Source organism: Varanus komodoensis, unplaced genomic scaffold (genome assembly GCF_004798865.1).
Source record: "Varanus komodoensis strain SLA01 unplaced genomic scaffold, ASM479886v1 scaffold14_1, whole genome shotgun sequence".
Lineage (NCBI taxonomy): Eukaryota > Metazoa > Chordata > Lepidosauria > Squamata > Varanidae > Varanus > Varanus komodoensis.
The window spans coordinates 27751114-27768186 of NW_025335438.1; the positions used below are offsets into that span (position 1 = coordinate 27751114).

The following is a 17073-nucleotide window of genomic DNA, read 5'->3' on the forward strand; positions in this document are numbered from 1 at the left end:
CTCCTTATATACAGTATACATACACAAGACTAAATGGGCTTACAACACTGAGGACTTATGGATATATTTCACACAGTCATATGAACTAGCAGCCTGATGTTAGTTATCACAGTAAGAATTTTAAAAACAAAATGAAAAAGAGCATGTCGTTAGGGGTGGATTTTCCTGGTCAGAAGATACACTCTTTGGGTATTGCTCTAAAAGTGCTTCTTAAAGTGTAGCATTATGCTGAATTAGCACCAGAAGTCAACAATTGAATTACAAACTCAAAAGCTGGTGGGGGTTACTTAAAAAATCATTCTAAGAACGTACATTAATCATTGCTTTGGCATCCAAATATAACATTGTTAGCAAAGAGAAGAGGTTATATATACACATGCTATATATACATACATATATATATATATATGTATACATTCAAAGTTGGGTATCTTCAGAGAAAAATGTATGTTACATCTAGACTTGCAGGACACTACAATAAAAGTGCGTATCTGCAGCCCCTATACTTTTTTTTTTTAAACCTGTATGGCCTTCCATCTCAGTCATGCTTTCTTAAATAAGGGATTATTCATTACATTATACTACATAAGTCTCATTATAACTTCTAATTTTCTCATGGTAGAGCAAAACAGCTTTAATTGCTTGACTTGTATGGTCATTTTAACTGAGATGAATTTGTTTGAAACATTACATTTCTTTTGCATGCAAAGCGTGATCTATGCTCTTTCAGTTTAGGATGAAGGATAACAAGCACAAATACAAAAACATGTTCACAAATAATATCGATCTCTCATTTAAGTATGGAAAATGAACCATTAATTTAAGCTAAGATCCTGAGCATTAACCTAACAACACCTTGGCAACTGTGCACCACAGACACTTTATTTTCCCATATCAGGTTTTAGAAATATACTTTTAAAAATGCTTCCTTTTGCTGAGTGGGTCAATTTTGCATTAAAGTAGTATTTTCATGATGTTGACAATGAAAACCTTTTGCCTAAGGAGATATTTCAACACTTAACAGAACATTTTGTTTGTAAGATCACCAATTGTTTAGAGCTTAGGTAGTCTTTTAAGGGACTCATAAAAATACCCATTTGTCTGTATCGTGGTTTAGGAAAAACAAATGAAAAGGGATAGGTGCATGGGCTTCCCAAGACTGTTATTTAAGCAAGATGGATTGCTGTCTTTTCCCTACTGAGCATGTGTAAGGGGCAAGTTTCATTATGTGTCTAAACTATTGTTTGTTATCCACAGAAGAGAGCAAGGTTCCTGTGGTTGCATTATGGGTGTGCTTGGCACAGCCATATGTGTGGTTAAGGGTGTCTCATCCCTTACTTTCTCATTCCTTCCTGTATCTCCCCAAAAGACAAGGCAAACTATTCAGTGCTATCATTCCACTTACTCAGTTGATGCAGTGTTAGCGTAAGTGACCACTAGCATTGTGCTGGTGGAGTAAGCTGATGTGACAGGTTTTCTGTGGAAAACCTGTTGTGCCACCTTATGTTATTGGTGTGAGGTTGCTTACGCTAGTACTATGTCAATTGCATAACTGGAACATAGAGACTTCCCAGTTTTTCTGGAAACAACTGAAGGATATTTTAGGAAGAGTGGAAATAGTTGCAGTATTTATTTTACCACAGTTACTGAACCTGTGTATATCCTTTGACTCAGACATTATACATGAAGATATCAGAATGCTGTACTAAGGATACACATGTAGAACTGTAGAAAAACTAGTGAAAGTGTAACTGAAAGTAACTAAGAAGAGCTTCGGTAGCTATGTTGTGAGCCGCCCCGAGGCTTCGGCGAATGGGGCAGCATAGAAGTTTGCTAAATAAATAAATATACATTCAGAGGGAAAGGGAGAGAAAATAGCTTTCCTCCCCAGACACTTCCTTGTTTAGCTGTGTAAACCTGAATCTGTGCTTTACCTTATGAAAAGGCAAAGATAACACAAAACTTGATATTAATCACTATTGTGTCTAGAAGAATCTTTGGCTCCCTGTTCTGAATTGCTCTTTGCTCTCCATGTACTTCTGCAAATGAAATTTTGCACAAATTGGGATGGATCCAGGTTGACCAATCAATAAATAGGGGGTCCCTTCCATTCATAGCATGCAATCTGATTCCCCCCACCCCCCAGAAGGAGTGGGCACAGAGATGATCTTCCTGGACCCCTCCTTCTACTTCCAGCTCCATCACTGAACATGTGGTCTGGAAATTCTCAAGAACAGCTTCTCAGAATGCACAAGTGGCAGCTGGGTGAAGGAGGAATGCTAAAGTTCATCCCTGCATCCGCTTTCTCTAGCTCATGCAGAATTATGCCAAATTCAGTATGGATCCAACCCAATAAAATCAACTCTTCAACTATTTCGTATGTTGATTTCTATAGTAATTTGTGAGAAAGCTAAGGTTATTAAGGCCAGGAAGGCAGAATATATTAAATATTTCATTTAAATATTTCATTATTTTACATTTCATTTTGGGGAATGTATTTAAAATAAGAGTTTCTATTTCCCATCAAAATTTCACCCCTCCCCAACTTCCCAATTTTGTGCTCTGGAAAAGAAAATGAATACAAATTACCAATTTCTGTATTTCTCCTTCACCCCTGCCTGCCAATGGTCACATAACTATTTCTGTTGTATCATCTGCATATTTGTTTTCTATTAACTAAACTTATATCTCTTCTTATTGATGCTAATGGACCTTTAATGAGGTATGCCCCAGCTTTTAAACACTTACTGATTCTTCTGATATGTCTAGTGAATCGAGACAGTGGACTTGCTACAGATTGACCAAGGTCTGCTTCTGACACAAATGTTGAAAACAAACAAACAAAGCCATGTGCTAAAGCATTATAAAAAAAATAAAACCCATCTTACTTTAGGAAACACAGAAGAGCTTTGATTTACCATCCTATTTAATGCTGTACAGGTGGATTGTACTAAATGAAATAAATGAGGTGAAACCAGTTATGAGGTCTACCTCAAAGGAAAACAAACTAAAGCAATGACATAAGAAATTTGCCATGTAAGTTTTATGATGGTTTAGTTTGAGAATACCCATACATTTATCCATGGGAATGGGGACAGTACTTCCCTATTTTATTTACTGACACAATTCAGAGTGCATTTGGTAAACAGAACTCTTACGCTAAGCAGTACTATGTGATGTCTATATTATTTATTTAAAATGTAAGAATCAATATATGAGGCAGTTCCTTCCAACATTTGATTATCTAATATGATTATACGTTAAGTATAATAAGACAAATGAGCACATTCCCATTATTCAATTCACAGAAACAAGTTTGCCTTAAAAATATGCCTGAAACATTTTACAGATCATATCCCGGGTGATTATTATGTAAACATTGTTTTCCTTTTACAATGAAATTAATCTGATATAAGCTCCATTTCATGTTTTTAACATCAATGCTGTATGCAGAGGCCTATTTAATCTGTCCAGTATTTGTGCAGGGTTTTAAATGAAGCATACAAAATCGACAGTGTTCTACCTTCTTGTCATGCGGATCCATCTGTTTCCAATTATTGGCCTTTAACTGATGAAGTTCATCAAATTTCATACTAATATTTTCTATGGATAACTGCAGCATATCCCAAAACCCTGCTAAATCCTGGGAGGCTGGTCTTGGATGTGCATTGGGATTCTGTGCAGAAAAGAAGGAAAGAAGCATGACAAAAATATTTTGTGGAAATACCTTCAGGAAAAAGTTGGTTGATGTATTCAGTTTCTAGCTTTATCCAGTGACTTTTAACTGTTATTTGATTCATCTGGATTAGGGATACAAACTTCTGTTCGCTTCCAAACACAGCATTTGAAATTTGTAAGGATTTCAGATGATTCTGGATATACATCTTGAAGGCACCAGTAGGGAAAAGCTCTACAACATTAACTTAAAGGGAAAGTATAAGGCGAGTCCCCCTCACTGATTATGGCAGAGGGGTGGAGCACATGCTTTGCATGCAGAAGGTCCCCAGCTCAGTCATTGGCTTTTCCGTTTGAAAGGGAGTCCAGGTAGCATGACTGAGATATAGATGCTGGCTTGAGACCCCAGAGAGGGGCCATCATTCAGAGCATCTAGTGCAGAGCTACATGGACCAACGTGCTGCCTCAGAACAGGCAACTTCATAGGTTAAAGGTGAAATCCCAGGCATGTTTAGACAGGTGAAAAGGCCCACATTTCTGTGAATGCCTCAGCTCTTTTTCTGTCCATGTCAGAACATTACAGCTTTGTTTAAAGGAATTTCAGATGGAGCAGGGTCCATTTTTTAAATATCCAAGCCTTTAAAGAGAGATAAAATATTCTCTCTTTACATTATCTCTCTCTTGTCATATCCCTCCTTTTTTTCCTTTCAAGGAACTTACATAATTTTCTTCCTCCTCTTAATCTTATCCTCACAACAACAACCCTGTGAAGTAGGCTGGGCTGAGAGTCAGCTAATGGCCCAAAGTCACCCAGTTAGCTCCAGCTTCCAGCTGAGTGGAGGTTAGAACCCAGGTCACTCCAGTCTCAATCCCTCACTGTTAACTGTACACCACACTGGCTCTCAAATACCAAACCCAAGCAGGCCCACTTTGAAATTATCTTTCCTACAACATCCAAACTAGATTTGCACAACTGTTTACTCAATTTTGACATAAGGGCAAAAAATGGTCTTACAAAATTTGGAAGTGAGGCAAGGAAGTAGAACTCATGAGGGGGAGGGCAGAAGAAATATGATTTTAAGATTCAGCTTCATTGGCTAAGGATTGCTTAGGTCATTGTGTTTGAACTGGGATATGTTTTGTTGCTATATATTTGCAAATGGTGCAATCCTGTATGACTCCTGAACAGAAATTAGATCACAGTGGAGGTCAATACAACATTTCCTGCCATGCCGCTTTATGTCAGGTGATACAGCTTTCTGCCTGTACTACTAAAGGGACAGGTAGATCTAAGGCTTACAGGTTTTACCTTAATTTTTACTAAGGCTCACCAGCAAAGCCCTGAGAAAAGTATTAATCCTACATTTAAAATTAAGGAGCAGGGTGCCTCTAAGCGTATGCTCAGGGTGGGATTTGTTTTTAGTTCAGAACTAAGCTCTGTCCTTTCATGCAAACATTCAGTCCTGGCTTCTCCCTACCCCACCTTTCTTTGTTTCAGGATCTTTAAAAAAGTCTTTTTGTTGTTGCTGTTGTTAAACAATTAGGAGTTAGGTACCTTTGCAGATCTACTATGTGTTCTGGTATCATCAGGAATAGCAGCAGATCCCAATTTACTCTCTGCCCACTACAGCTGAAGTCTTCTCTTGAAAGTGAGGCCTTCCCATACTTAACTTGGAACCATGCAACAACTTGCTTCTTCCCCATGTGCAGCTACAGACAGTGGCTGGTTGCTGTGCTGTGTATTAAGCCCCTAGCAGCTGAATGTGTGTGTCACATCATCAGAACCCATGTGGTGTGGGCTGTCTGAGGGTTAAGTAACCTTCAAACAGCTCTTCACTGGACCACTGTAAATGAGTCATGGTGAGCTATGGAGATTGAGCAAAATGGTCCAGTGCTATTCTGGTCAGTTGATGCATTCATTTAAAGGACATATACCTACAAACATAGATACATGTCTCCTGGTAATCCCTCCCTCTAACTGGCCCTGCCATTTTAAAAGGGAGCCTGAGCTTTGACAGTTGTCAAAACTCCATGCTGGAGGTGGATTACATTTTTCTACATTCCTGAGCATCTAGAGCAGTGGGGGTGAACCTATGGCACACATGCAGCAGTGGGCACACAGAGTCCTCTCTGTCAGCATGCAAGCCAAGTCACCCCAGCAGCCGAGCATCGGATAACAGCACACATAGGGGTCATGCGCATGCTCGGAAAGGAGTAGCTGCGCCAGGCAATGATGTAACAAGCCACGATTCATTAGCCGCAACTTGTCCGAGCTTTCGCGTGGCTGGTCAGCGCGCTGCCAAGGATATATATATTTGCTTGGACTGGCTGTGAGGTGTTTTTTTCTAAACTAAAACCTTAGTTTTCAGGTTTTATTGTAGTGTTGGCACTTTGTGATAAATAAGTGGGTTTTGGGCTGCAGTTTGGGCACTCGGTCTCTAAAAGGTTTGCCCTCACTGATTTAGAGTCTTGGGAAAGGATGGACAATGTAATGACATTGAGAAGAGTTAGGTAGAGACAAAATAAAAATAGAGGATTTCATTGCAAAGGGTGCTCTTTTGCAGGCAAAGACATCATGTAGCTTTGTTTCTGTCAGCTCAAGTGATAGCTTTGATAGCTATTGGATAAGGCAAAGGAAAAAAAACAAAACCCTATTTGTAATCTCTCTGGGTCAATGTCCAAGGTTGGTGCTCATTGCACTTTGATAGCAGGTATCTCCCCAGGTACTGCCCAGGCAAGGCTTCCCACTTCAGAAGTACACAAGTGTGCACTTCTGCATTTGTGCAGACCTATTCAAAAGTTATGAAAATATTTGTACACATTGGAAACACAGTGAAAGTAATTAAAAAGTGGTAAACCAGTACTATCCCTTGTAATATGATGCTTGATCACTAGGAAGGGGTCAGCTCAGAGACCACAAAAAGTGATTTTGGAAAGGGGAAGCAGGGGAAACCATGGTGGGTGAAAAAAGGGGTTACGGTCAGCCATGGGGACACCAAGACCATGCTGGCCACTCCACCATGCCATCTGGACACTGACATAGCTGCTGTCACTGGTGAATCAAGGGGATTTTGCTGCTCTTCCTGAATGACTCACTCACTGCTTCCCTCAACCTACAAAGGGGTTACTTGGCCAACACAGCAAAACCCATCTTGGGTCCAACAACTGAAGTGTGCTTCTTGGCTTTTATTGCCCAAGTGTACCTATCCATGCCAAGATTGCAGAGATAAGTATGACTGTAGCATGCGGTGTAAGCGATCAAGCCAAGTAACAAAAATTATATCTTACTGCTGTTTAGATGAAAAGTAATTGGAGTGTGTAGGTCTATGTGCGTGCACATGTGAGAAATCTTACTTTTAGGATTCAAAATCACACTTTTATAGTATCTCAACAATTCTTTTAACTATCTGTAAAAAGCCAACCCATTCAGCATATTCCAATTACACATACAACATCTGGGAAGGCGCACAGAGTTAATATCTGAATATAATTATCAAATTGTGTCCAGAATATTACATACCAGGTTTTCTTCACACAGTTCTCTGAACTGGTAAAATTTCTGTGCCATGAGAAGCTGAGCACTGCCCACTGCAGTTCGTATTTTACCTAGAACTTGGGGAAAAAGAAAAGCAAAACATAAGAGAAGGTTGCTAGAAATGTTACTCAGTTGTTACAAATCTACTTGTAGAACAAGTGCTATCAAGCAAACACCTAGGAAATTTCAAATCTGAATGTAATTTTCTATCAATGAAAGCTCACTCATCCTCACTCTTTGTTACCTTCACGGGAAATACAGAAACCAGTTAGTTGAAAGTGTAACCTAGTTTGAAGACTGAACCTTGCCCATGATCTCTGCTCATGTTGATTTGTGTTGGCATTAACAATAGTTTTTAAAATATTACCTGGATTCCTATAGGCATCAAATATCTGTTTGACTTGGCATTACCCAAACACATGAACTTCTGTAAGGAAGCCAAACAGGTGTCTATAACCTAGAGAAAACAAGTGTGCCTATGAAAAAAAGACTTCAAAATAGGTAGTGGACAAGGGGGTTTGCATCTTAACTTGCTGCTCCATTCCTATAAGGGAGTGGTTAATTCTTTGCTACTTTACTCCACTTATAGTCCCTTGCATATTCTATACCCTTACCTCCAGCAGCAGTTTTGGGGAGGAATGGGGGCACAGAGTGAAGAGGGAACCTGGAAAGCCCTGTTCCTTGAAGGTGGACTCAGGTTTGTTTATGAAAGAAAAGTCAGGCTCAGAACCAATGTGCCAATATATAGGTTCAAAGTATTATGTCTTCATAGCCATTTAACTGTACGATGTCCCAGACTAGAAAATATTTTATGTGCTCTAGTACTAAAACCTTGCTTAAAAGTTAAAGTGAGGTTTGAGAAGAGTCACAAAGGTATCCAAATTCAGTGGGCTATTCTTCTGCAAATGTTCCATGGGGCAAAATATTTTTCAGATGCTCTAGGAAATGAATGCAGAATGTAGTGAGAGAGATGTGCTGTTAACCATAGGTACTAGAATGAAATTGTAGAATTGCGCATTTTTCTTGGCAGCTGCGGGATATAATTATATAAGTGGTCTTCAGGATACTGCATGATATTATAAGAACTCCTGGGTTACAGCTGCTGTAGGTGTTCATGATGTCAAAATATATTGCACTAATTTTACCCAAAGGGTTGGACAGGAAGTAGATCTCCAGACGTTTCAGACTTCATCTCCCATCATTCCTGGCCATCAAAAATGCTGCCAAGGGCTTCTCAGAGTTAAAGTAGAAAACTCTTGGAGGTCTAGCTTTTGCCCACTCATTCCATACACCATACAGTTTATCTCAGGTCTTTGTAAAAAGAAGTATGACATTGCAGCTGAGTATGGAAATATGAAAAATTATAGCAGTCTCTCTCGATAGAATCATAAAGACTACAGCTTCAAAGTAGCTGCACCTGTAAGTGTTTAAGTGTAATTCATATGTTAAGAATTGAAAGTGCATTTTTAGCATAGTATGGCAAAATATAAGCTGCTGGAAGACAATTTAAGTAAATGTTAAACCCTGAAGCAACACTCCTATGGGAACTTAGTGGGATTTATTTTTGAGTAGCCACATATAAGGCTGCAATGACAATGTGTGACACATGAACAGGGAAGTGTGTTACAACTTTTCCTTCAAAATGTGCAGGAAAGAACTGCAGGCACAGAATAAGAAAAGACTGACCTTTTCAGTTTGCTCCCTGGCTCCAGACATCAACAGTGCAAAGAAACAACTGTGAACTGGAACATTTAAGAGGACTATATCCACTGTGCTGCACAGAGAATTCTGCACAGAACTGCCATTATGCCATTATTGTTCTCAAGGGTTGCGTGTCTAATTCCCTACACACTCTGCTGCAAATGTATCCCGTGGTGTGTCTAGTCCTTTATTCATCCTAATGTGCAAACCACTCAACTGAAAGGAGCCTTCAATAGTGGGGAGGAGAAACTCTGAGAGCTTTCCTGTGGTTCCCATTGTGATGAAAACTCTTCCCACTGCATCTGCTTTAGAACAGCTGCCTCAGCCAGAGCTGAGCCATCTGACACTTCACAAGGCATCTCAAGGACCAAAAGGCAGGGCGAGGGAGAAGCGACTGGAGGCAACCTTCTAATTTTGCCTCTGAAGAGAGTTTTGTGTGCAAAAACAGTTCAGGTATTTTCATACTGGTAAGGAAGTCACTAAAAATGCATTGTTCAGTGTTGCAGTGTTGGTTATACTTTGTTGAACATGAGCTGAACAAACTGAATTAGATAATGTTCCAAATCTATTGGGGAAGGGGCAGGGAAGGAGAGGGGTGAGGAGAAAGAATACCTTGATCCCGCAACTGTGTAGTGAATGGCTAGGGAAAACTCATAGGATTGGGAAGTGAATGGTGAGGCTGTTCTCACACAGAAACCTCTGAGGCTGTGGGGCACCACTGGTCTGTCTAGCTCACTACTGTGTATGTTGATTGGCAGTGGCTCTTCTGGATTTAGGGGGACAGACCAGGGATTAAACCTGGAGCCCTTAGCAAACAGGGTCTGCACTGTATCACTGGGTCATACCTCATACCAATTGGTATTATTTCCTCCATAAATCTGTGTGTTGTATATTAACAATATCCCACCCCAGTGGTGCATAATCCCTTTTAGCTTGAGGACTGAATTCCACCTTGAAGAAGCTTTTGAGTACCACATTCCAGCGGTGGGCAGGCCCAAAAGCAAAGGGGGTATGGAAAAATACCAGCACATTGCAGCTTAAAGTTAAGTGAATCTCAGGAGAGCGATTTCAGTGCTTTAGAATGGAGTGAACCCAAACCACCCCAAGTGATCAATAGCCAGGATAAAGAAGGTGAAGCCAGGGGAAGGAGTGTGGCCATTTGGGAATGGGGCCAGATCCAGGAGGACTGGATTTAGTTACTCATCCTGAGGTTCTCTACTCCTCCTTCAACAAGTTTGGAAACCAGCTATGCTATAATTGCGTACCATCAAAATATAACATATTTGGTGGGTGGGAAGGAAATAAAAACAATGAGGATACCTGAAGTGAGTTTTTCCAAAAGGCAAAGAATATTCTAAGAGTAGCTATTGATAGTAGCTAGCCATAAATGTTCATAAATTAGAATTATCATATTCTACCAATGTTTATGCTCATTGAATATTTCTGAATTAGCAGTCATTTCATTGGAGCAATTTCTCCAGTCACATAATGTGTGTGTGTGTCTGAGTGTAAACATACATTCATGCATGTACATAGATATAGCTGTACTGCCTAAAAGTTATCCAAGGAGAGTATTGGATATTTTGAGAATCTGGAACTCCTGAACAATGGACACTGGACTCATGGAGGATCTTCCACACATATGCACACACAGTCAGTGGTTGCAAAGCCACAAAAAATTAAACCAAACAGTGATCGGCAATCCAGACTGCTGCTCTTGGAAGAATAGAACTACATCTGTTCTGTGGAAGCTTCTTGGCTTGAGAGTAGGGTATGAATGTAATAAAACATGAAGTAAGTGTGGCTTGGGGGTGTGGCTCTGACTTTCTGCTAACTGGGCTGGACTGGTATGAACATATAAGCCAGTTGAAGTCCAGGCCTGCTTCAAGGTGCTTACATTAACATATAAACCCTAGACAGCATATGGCCTGGATATCTAAAAGGATGCATCCTACCATACACACCTACACATACCCTTAGATCATGGGTTCTCAAACTAAGGCCCGGGGGCCGGATCCAGCCCGCCATGCCCATCTGGACCCGCCGCGTGCACGCCATTGCCTACCTCGCCCCGCACGCGGGGACGCAGCAGTTTTCTTGCTTGGAGAAAATGATCTCCAAGCGAGCAAGCTGCTGCCTTGTGCGCCTGCCTCATGGCGTGAGCCCGCTCCCACCCGCGCCTCGCCTCCCCTCACTGGGGAGGCACACGCATGCCTGCCCATGCCTCGCCTCCCCTTGCTGGACGTGCATGCCCGCCTGCACCTTGCCTCACTGCGTGCCCCGCCGCCCCCCTCAGCGTGCTTGCCTGCATGTGCAGCCCCCACCCCTGCGCCGGCCCACGCACACTGCCGGCACCACCTTTCCGGCCCACACCCAGCACCTCCAGCTTTCAACTGGCCCCCTGGTGGAAAAGTTTGAGGACCCCTGCCTTAGATCATCTACAGAGGTCCTTCTCCATGAGCCACAGCTAAAAGAAGCAAGGAAGGCGGCCATGAGGGGAAGGGCCTTCTCAGTGTGGGGCCCCACTTTTGGAACCAACTTTTCAGGGAGCTGTGCCTGCCACCAACACTGTATACTTTTCAGTGCAGGTCAAAACCATTTTATTCTCCCGTCATTTTAATTGTTGAATAGGTGGTTTGATTTTATATTGTTTTCTGTTCTGATTATGATTGAGTAGATCAGTATTCTGTGTTGTACATTATTATTTTATTTTCCGTGTTGAGGTTTTAGCTTTGAAATTCTTATTATTACTATGGATGTTATTGTTATTGCTATGTTTATGCTGTAACCCATTCTGAGAGCATTTGCTATAGAACTGTCTATAAAACCTTTAAATAAATAAATAAGAAAAAGTGGTCTTTCACAACAAGCAAGCAATAGATGTGTCTTCTAGTAAAAACTGTTCCTATGAGGAGGACAAATCTGGTTGCATGTTAAGCAAGCAAACAAGCAAGTGCAGAGTGAGGACAGAAAGTGAAACATGTGCAGTTTCTATAGTTTGTTTGTGGATGTATTCCAGTCCCAATCATTGCAGAATTATATTTCCAATATTTTTACAGCATGATTTTTATCACTACCAATTTCAACCATCATTTAAAACTTACATTGGGGTTAAAAAGGTATAAAGCAAGAGTGTAATAGGTTTTGAGTTGGGTCAAGAACCAGCAGACACCCAAGGAAATTTCATTTGGACAGATTACAGTTGTTTCTAGGAATTTTAAGGTATTAGTTATGATCCAGTTTAATGGAGGGAAAGAAGCAGATAGCAATGCTGCAAGGGAAGTTCCAAAGTTAAGTATTATTTAGATAGACAGAATGCATGAAGTAATTCTGAACAAGTTTCCTGTTCCTAATATAAATAGGTAGAAAAGATAAAGGCAGTACAGTGAGCTACCATCTTCACAATCTTTACCTGCTGCTACTGAGCCAGGGGTGTCTAGTACTCTATCACAGAGAACCATGTGAGGGACAGAAGCAAGACCGTCATGCTTTGGCAAAGGCATGCGGTCACGGCCCTCCTGACACTTTTCTGCTATTGTGGAAGTGAAGAGATGCCGCCATAGCCCCATAAGGCTCAAAAGGCTGTATAAGGACCAAGAGCATAAGGCTGCATTACATCCATGTATGGGAAGGTTGGAATGCCAGGCTACTTCTTGGAGCCCTTAAAATACTAGTAGCCCACAGCTGCAAGTCTGTGCAGGATCTTCTAACTGACCTGCAGTCCTGAAGAAGGGCTGACTGGGCATCAGCTGGTTTCATTTCAGTCACATCTAAGAAAGTGTTTCAATTGTTATGACATATCTGAATATGTCACTAAGAACTCTTGTGTTCAATAGAAAAAAGGGGAATGAACAGACTGGGGCTGTTCACATGATATGACACAGTGAGACTGCTGCATCTGTGAGACACATGTGCCACTAGCATTTGCCAATATGCGAATCCTGCTCGAGGTTGCCATGTCATGTGAACTTGGTGGGCATAGGTTATATGAGGGTTAAACAACCCTTCACATAATCTACATTTGCTGGATTCGTACAACAAGACAACCCTGCAATGGTGCCTGTGAGTGGGTCAAATAAACCAAGATGAGCCACAATGTATAGTCTGAACCTGGTCACTGTTGTATCTTTGTAAGCCACTCCAGAATTTTGTTTGAAGAGTCAAGTAAAAAATGTTTTAAATCAACCAACCAACCAAATGTTACAGTCCATGTTACACCTTAAGTTTAAGGAACTTGATAAAAAAACGATCACTACTGTGTGATAAATCATTGCCAAGGTAGTATTCAAAACTATTTTGTCAATGGTTTCTGAATTAATCTACATATAACTATCCTTCCCAAAGATCTTGACTATTGTCCATGCTGTTAGGTTGGCTGGAAATTGAAGGCTACACTATCTGAAGGGTACCACTTTGGGGAAGTTGTCAGGATGGCATTCTATGCATGTGCTCTGTTTTACAAAAGTAGGCCATAAGAAATGTGTTAGTTTCAAGGTGCCATAAGACTTAGTGATGTTTTTGCCTGCAGTGGATGCCCTTGTGACATAAATATGCTACAAAAAACCCCCTGAAAATTAAATAGTGATGGGAGAATAGTTAACCCATTAGATAAGTTAATTATATTGAACATAGTTCTTCATAAATGAAGGAATATAAAGCATCATCCTTAAATGGACAGTAGAACAGCATTACCTTTATGTTTCAATCAGTAGACAAATAAATAAATCCTGAGCATTCTAGCAAGAGGACATCCAGCCAGCAACCAACCCAAATAAGACAGGTACGCATCTTTATGCATTTATTTCTAAAACATCTCCCTGGCTACCAGATACATGCTCATGGAAACAGGCTTCCTTGCTGGATGGGGAAATGTGCTAATAAACAGCTGCTGAGTGTGCAATTCTTTCCAGTCCAACAGCTGGGGGTGTTGTGTATCATTTGAAACTGAAATCCTGCTGATCAGCTGGTTAAGATGCTAGTTTCTCACTCTCCACTATTTCACCTTCACTGATAAACAGCTGATTGAGAGGGTTCCTGCTTTCAAAAGGGCTGTATCTGCAGCCCCAGTATCTCTGTGCACACTCTTGGAATGGACAGTCCACTTCTAAAATCTGAGCATAGAAAAAAGTGTAGGATGGATGTGTGTCCCTGTACAGATTCAGCAGTCTTTATGTGGATCATAATCAGCACTCTGATTTGTGCTCATACCAATGACATGGAGAGATCTGGCTTTCATTTTCTTATGTAGGCCTCCTATTGCAGATAAGTGAGTTCAGAAAAGCAACAGATTTTACTATAATAAAAATGTGTGCATAATTAGCTAGAATAAAATATCCTGATGTTATTAACTCAGTTTGGAGCCACGGATGTTCTAGCTTGTTATGTGTAGCAACAAATTGCATTTCTAATTCAAAACATTCAGTCCCATCTGACAGTGTCATTCTTGGTTAGATAATAGCAAATGTGTCTATGTAATATACACGCTTCTCTCAGACAGCCCTGAGCCATCTCCTCCAGACAGCTGTTCTGTACAAGGGGGCTTTGTCTGAGAAAAGTTTGTATCATATTTCAAGCAACCTCTCTCTCAGCTGCCAGGAGGCTGAGGAAACGTCAGCCACTGCAGATTTCCAATCAGTTTACCATCCGACCAATAAACCTCCTTTCGAAGCTCCAGGATTCATTTGCTTGTCATCTAACACCCCTCTCCAGAACCTCAGTGTAACTGAGATAGTGAACGTCTATGATCCTGGAGTTCAAAACAACAGACATTCCATCTGTCTGTGCTGGGCTTTGCCATATGCATTTAAATGGCGGATATAGATAGGAACGGCTTGTGCCTGCAGGGAGTAGCAACACAAAAATGCCTGGTTACATGATAAAAGGAACCAGTATCATTAAGTAGATACTCATGTGGAATGGTGGATGTGCCACTTTACAACTGTAGTTATGTGACTCTTCCCCCAATTCTTAATCTGCAGACTTACTCATATTAGGAAAGCAAGTCATTACGTTTTTGTTATTTTTAATAAATCCTACTTCTCCTCTGTAGAGCTCAGGAGGACACATGGCTTTCCAGCACCTGTTTTATCCTTAGAAAAGCCCTGTGATGTAGGTTAACCTGAGACATAGTTACTGAGTTCCAGGGTCAGTCAGTAAGCTTTCTTGCTAAGTGCACATTTCAACCTGAGTCTCCCCCAGTCCCTACCTCTTTGTTGTTAGGCTTGCAGAATTAAAAACTATAATTGTAAGTGAAATTGTAGAGGATTTTTAACTTGACTCAAAAAAGCAGGGAAAAGCTTTCACAAGTTCCATTCCAAGATGTGCGGCTCAAACACAACTGTGATCCTGACAACAACAGTTAAGGGTGCGATCCTGTGCATGTTTAGACAGTCCTACAATTCTCAGCATTCCCAGTCAGTTTAGACATTTTTCTGTCTTAATATGCAGAGGACTGAACTGTAGGTGGTGGAGAGGTGGGAAGCATTGCTTTTTCTGAGCAACTTAATACTGCTGTGTGAACACAAAGAAAATAGAATTTCTGAGGAATGAATGATAGTAGTAGGAAGGTCATCTTCAGAGCCTGCAAAAAATGGTAACAATATAGTCTTCATACAAAAGCAAGGAATTTGGAAAGATCTTCATTTAACGCCTTCAGTACTGGCTGCTGGAGTTAGTCATAGATTCATAGAAGTCATAGAATAGTAGAGTTGGAAGGGGCCATGAAGGACATCGGGTCCAACTGCCTGCTGTTGCAGGACACCAGTTTACACCATCCCACTCAGATGGCTGTCCAGTTACTTTTTGAATATCTCTAATGTAGGAGAGCCCACCATCTCTCTAGGCAGCTGGTTCCACTGTTGTATTGCTCTAACAGTGAGGTAGCTTTTCATGATGTCCAACCTGAATCTGGGTCTTCACAACTTGAACTGGTTATTTTGTGTCCTACACTCTGGCAAGAAGAGATCTTGACCTTCTTCTTTGTGACAGCCTTTGAGGTACTTATAGAGGGATATCATGTCCCCTCTCAGTCTTCTCAAAGCTGAACATGCCCAGTTCTCTCAGTCCCATAACTTTGGGCAATGTATGTTCCTGGGTTGGAATACTCAACAAAATTCCCTGAGAATTGTTGTGGAGGTTATGGCATAGATGATTTGGGATCAGATCTGAAGAATAAGAACTTAAAAATGCTGTAGAGTGCTCATACTGGATCAGGGAAGTAGCAATGGGTGGCAGTACTTTTCCTGTTAAATCTTCCCCCCATCCACACATTGTTTTACTAACTAATCTATCACCCCACATGCCCAAGAATGCTGTTAATTTGGTTGGGGTGAAAAGGAAGATCCAAATACCAATGTCTGTTTTCACCTACAGTTGATCTGGGATTTGGGGTGAGAAGCAAAATTTTAATAAAAACATGGCATAAGGAGAGGGGCAAACTCTTTTCCTCCCAAGTCACTACCCTGATCCAATTCCCCTGATGCAGCAGCTTCTAAGTTTTCACAAGTATTAGGCGATCTGACCATGGATCTCAGAAACCATGTTCACCTGGACTGTGAGTTGAAATGCTGTTTGCATTTTTACAAGCAAAGGATGGGAAAACTCCCAAGTCCCTCCTTACTGTGTACATTTTGAGTATGTGAGACCTGATTTGGCTGTTTAAAAATGGTTTCTGTTTAAAATAAAATTGGTTATTTTAGCTTCTGATGAATTGTTTGAGAACATAGGGGCAATGTTGACTGAAGGAGAGGCTCAGAACCAAACTGCACATTCTTCTAATTGCACTAGTGAAACTGACCCTGCTCTTTATTTTTCTGTAAGCACCATTTCCCCACCAGAATTGCAAATCCTGTCCCATGTGCCAGGCAAGATACAATTATTTCCTCAGGCTTTTAAATGTATATAGGAGAGCAACCCCATGGGAGGGAATCATAAGCACCATACATTTCAGTAGGGAGGGAGAAAAGGAGATGCATGATGGGCAAGGAAGGACAAGGAGATGTCCTGAGTCCATGTGCTGTTCCATTCCGTTCCTTGTCCACTAAAGTTAAGTCAGCTTGGCAGGCCAAAGGGCTCATCTAGTTTAAAATGTTAAAAAACAGGGAAGGCAAAAACATGCTTGTTTTCACTCCTGCCATGCCTGCTAGAATTTCAGAAAGACACAG

The 17073-nt window shown here is 40.9% G+C and overlaps 1 protein-coding gene across 1 annotated transcript in view; it reads right to left on the reverse strand.

Moving 5' to 3' along the window:
- Positions 1-17073, reverse strand: part of DLGAP1 (DLG associated protein 1) — a 138485-nt gene that overhangs the window by 1421 nt on the left and 119991 nt on the right. The window contains exons 8-9 of the mRNA XM_044423962.1: positions 7196-7287; positions 3524-3676 (exon numbers count right to left, since the gene is read on the reverse strand). Coding sequence (XP_044279897.1) covers positions 3524-3676; positions 7196-7287 — 245 coding nt within the window. The remainder of the gene's footprint in view (positions 1-3523; positions 3677-7195; positions 7288-17073) is intronic.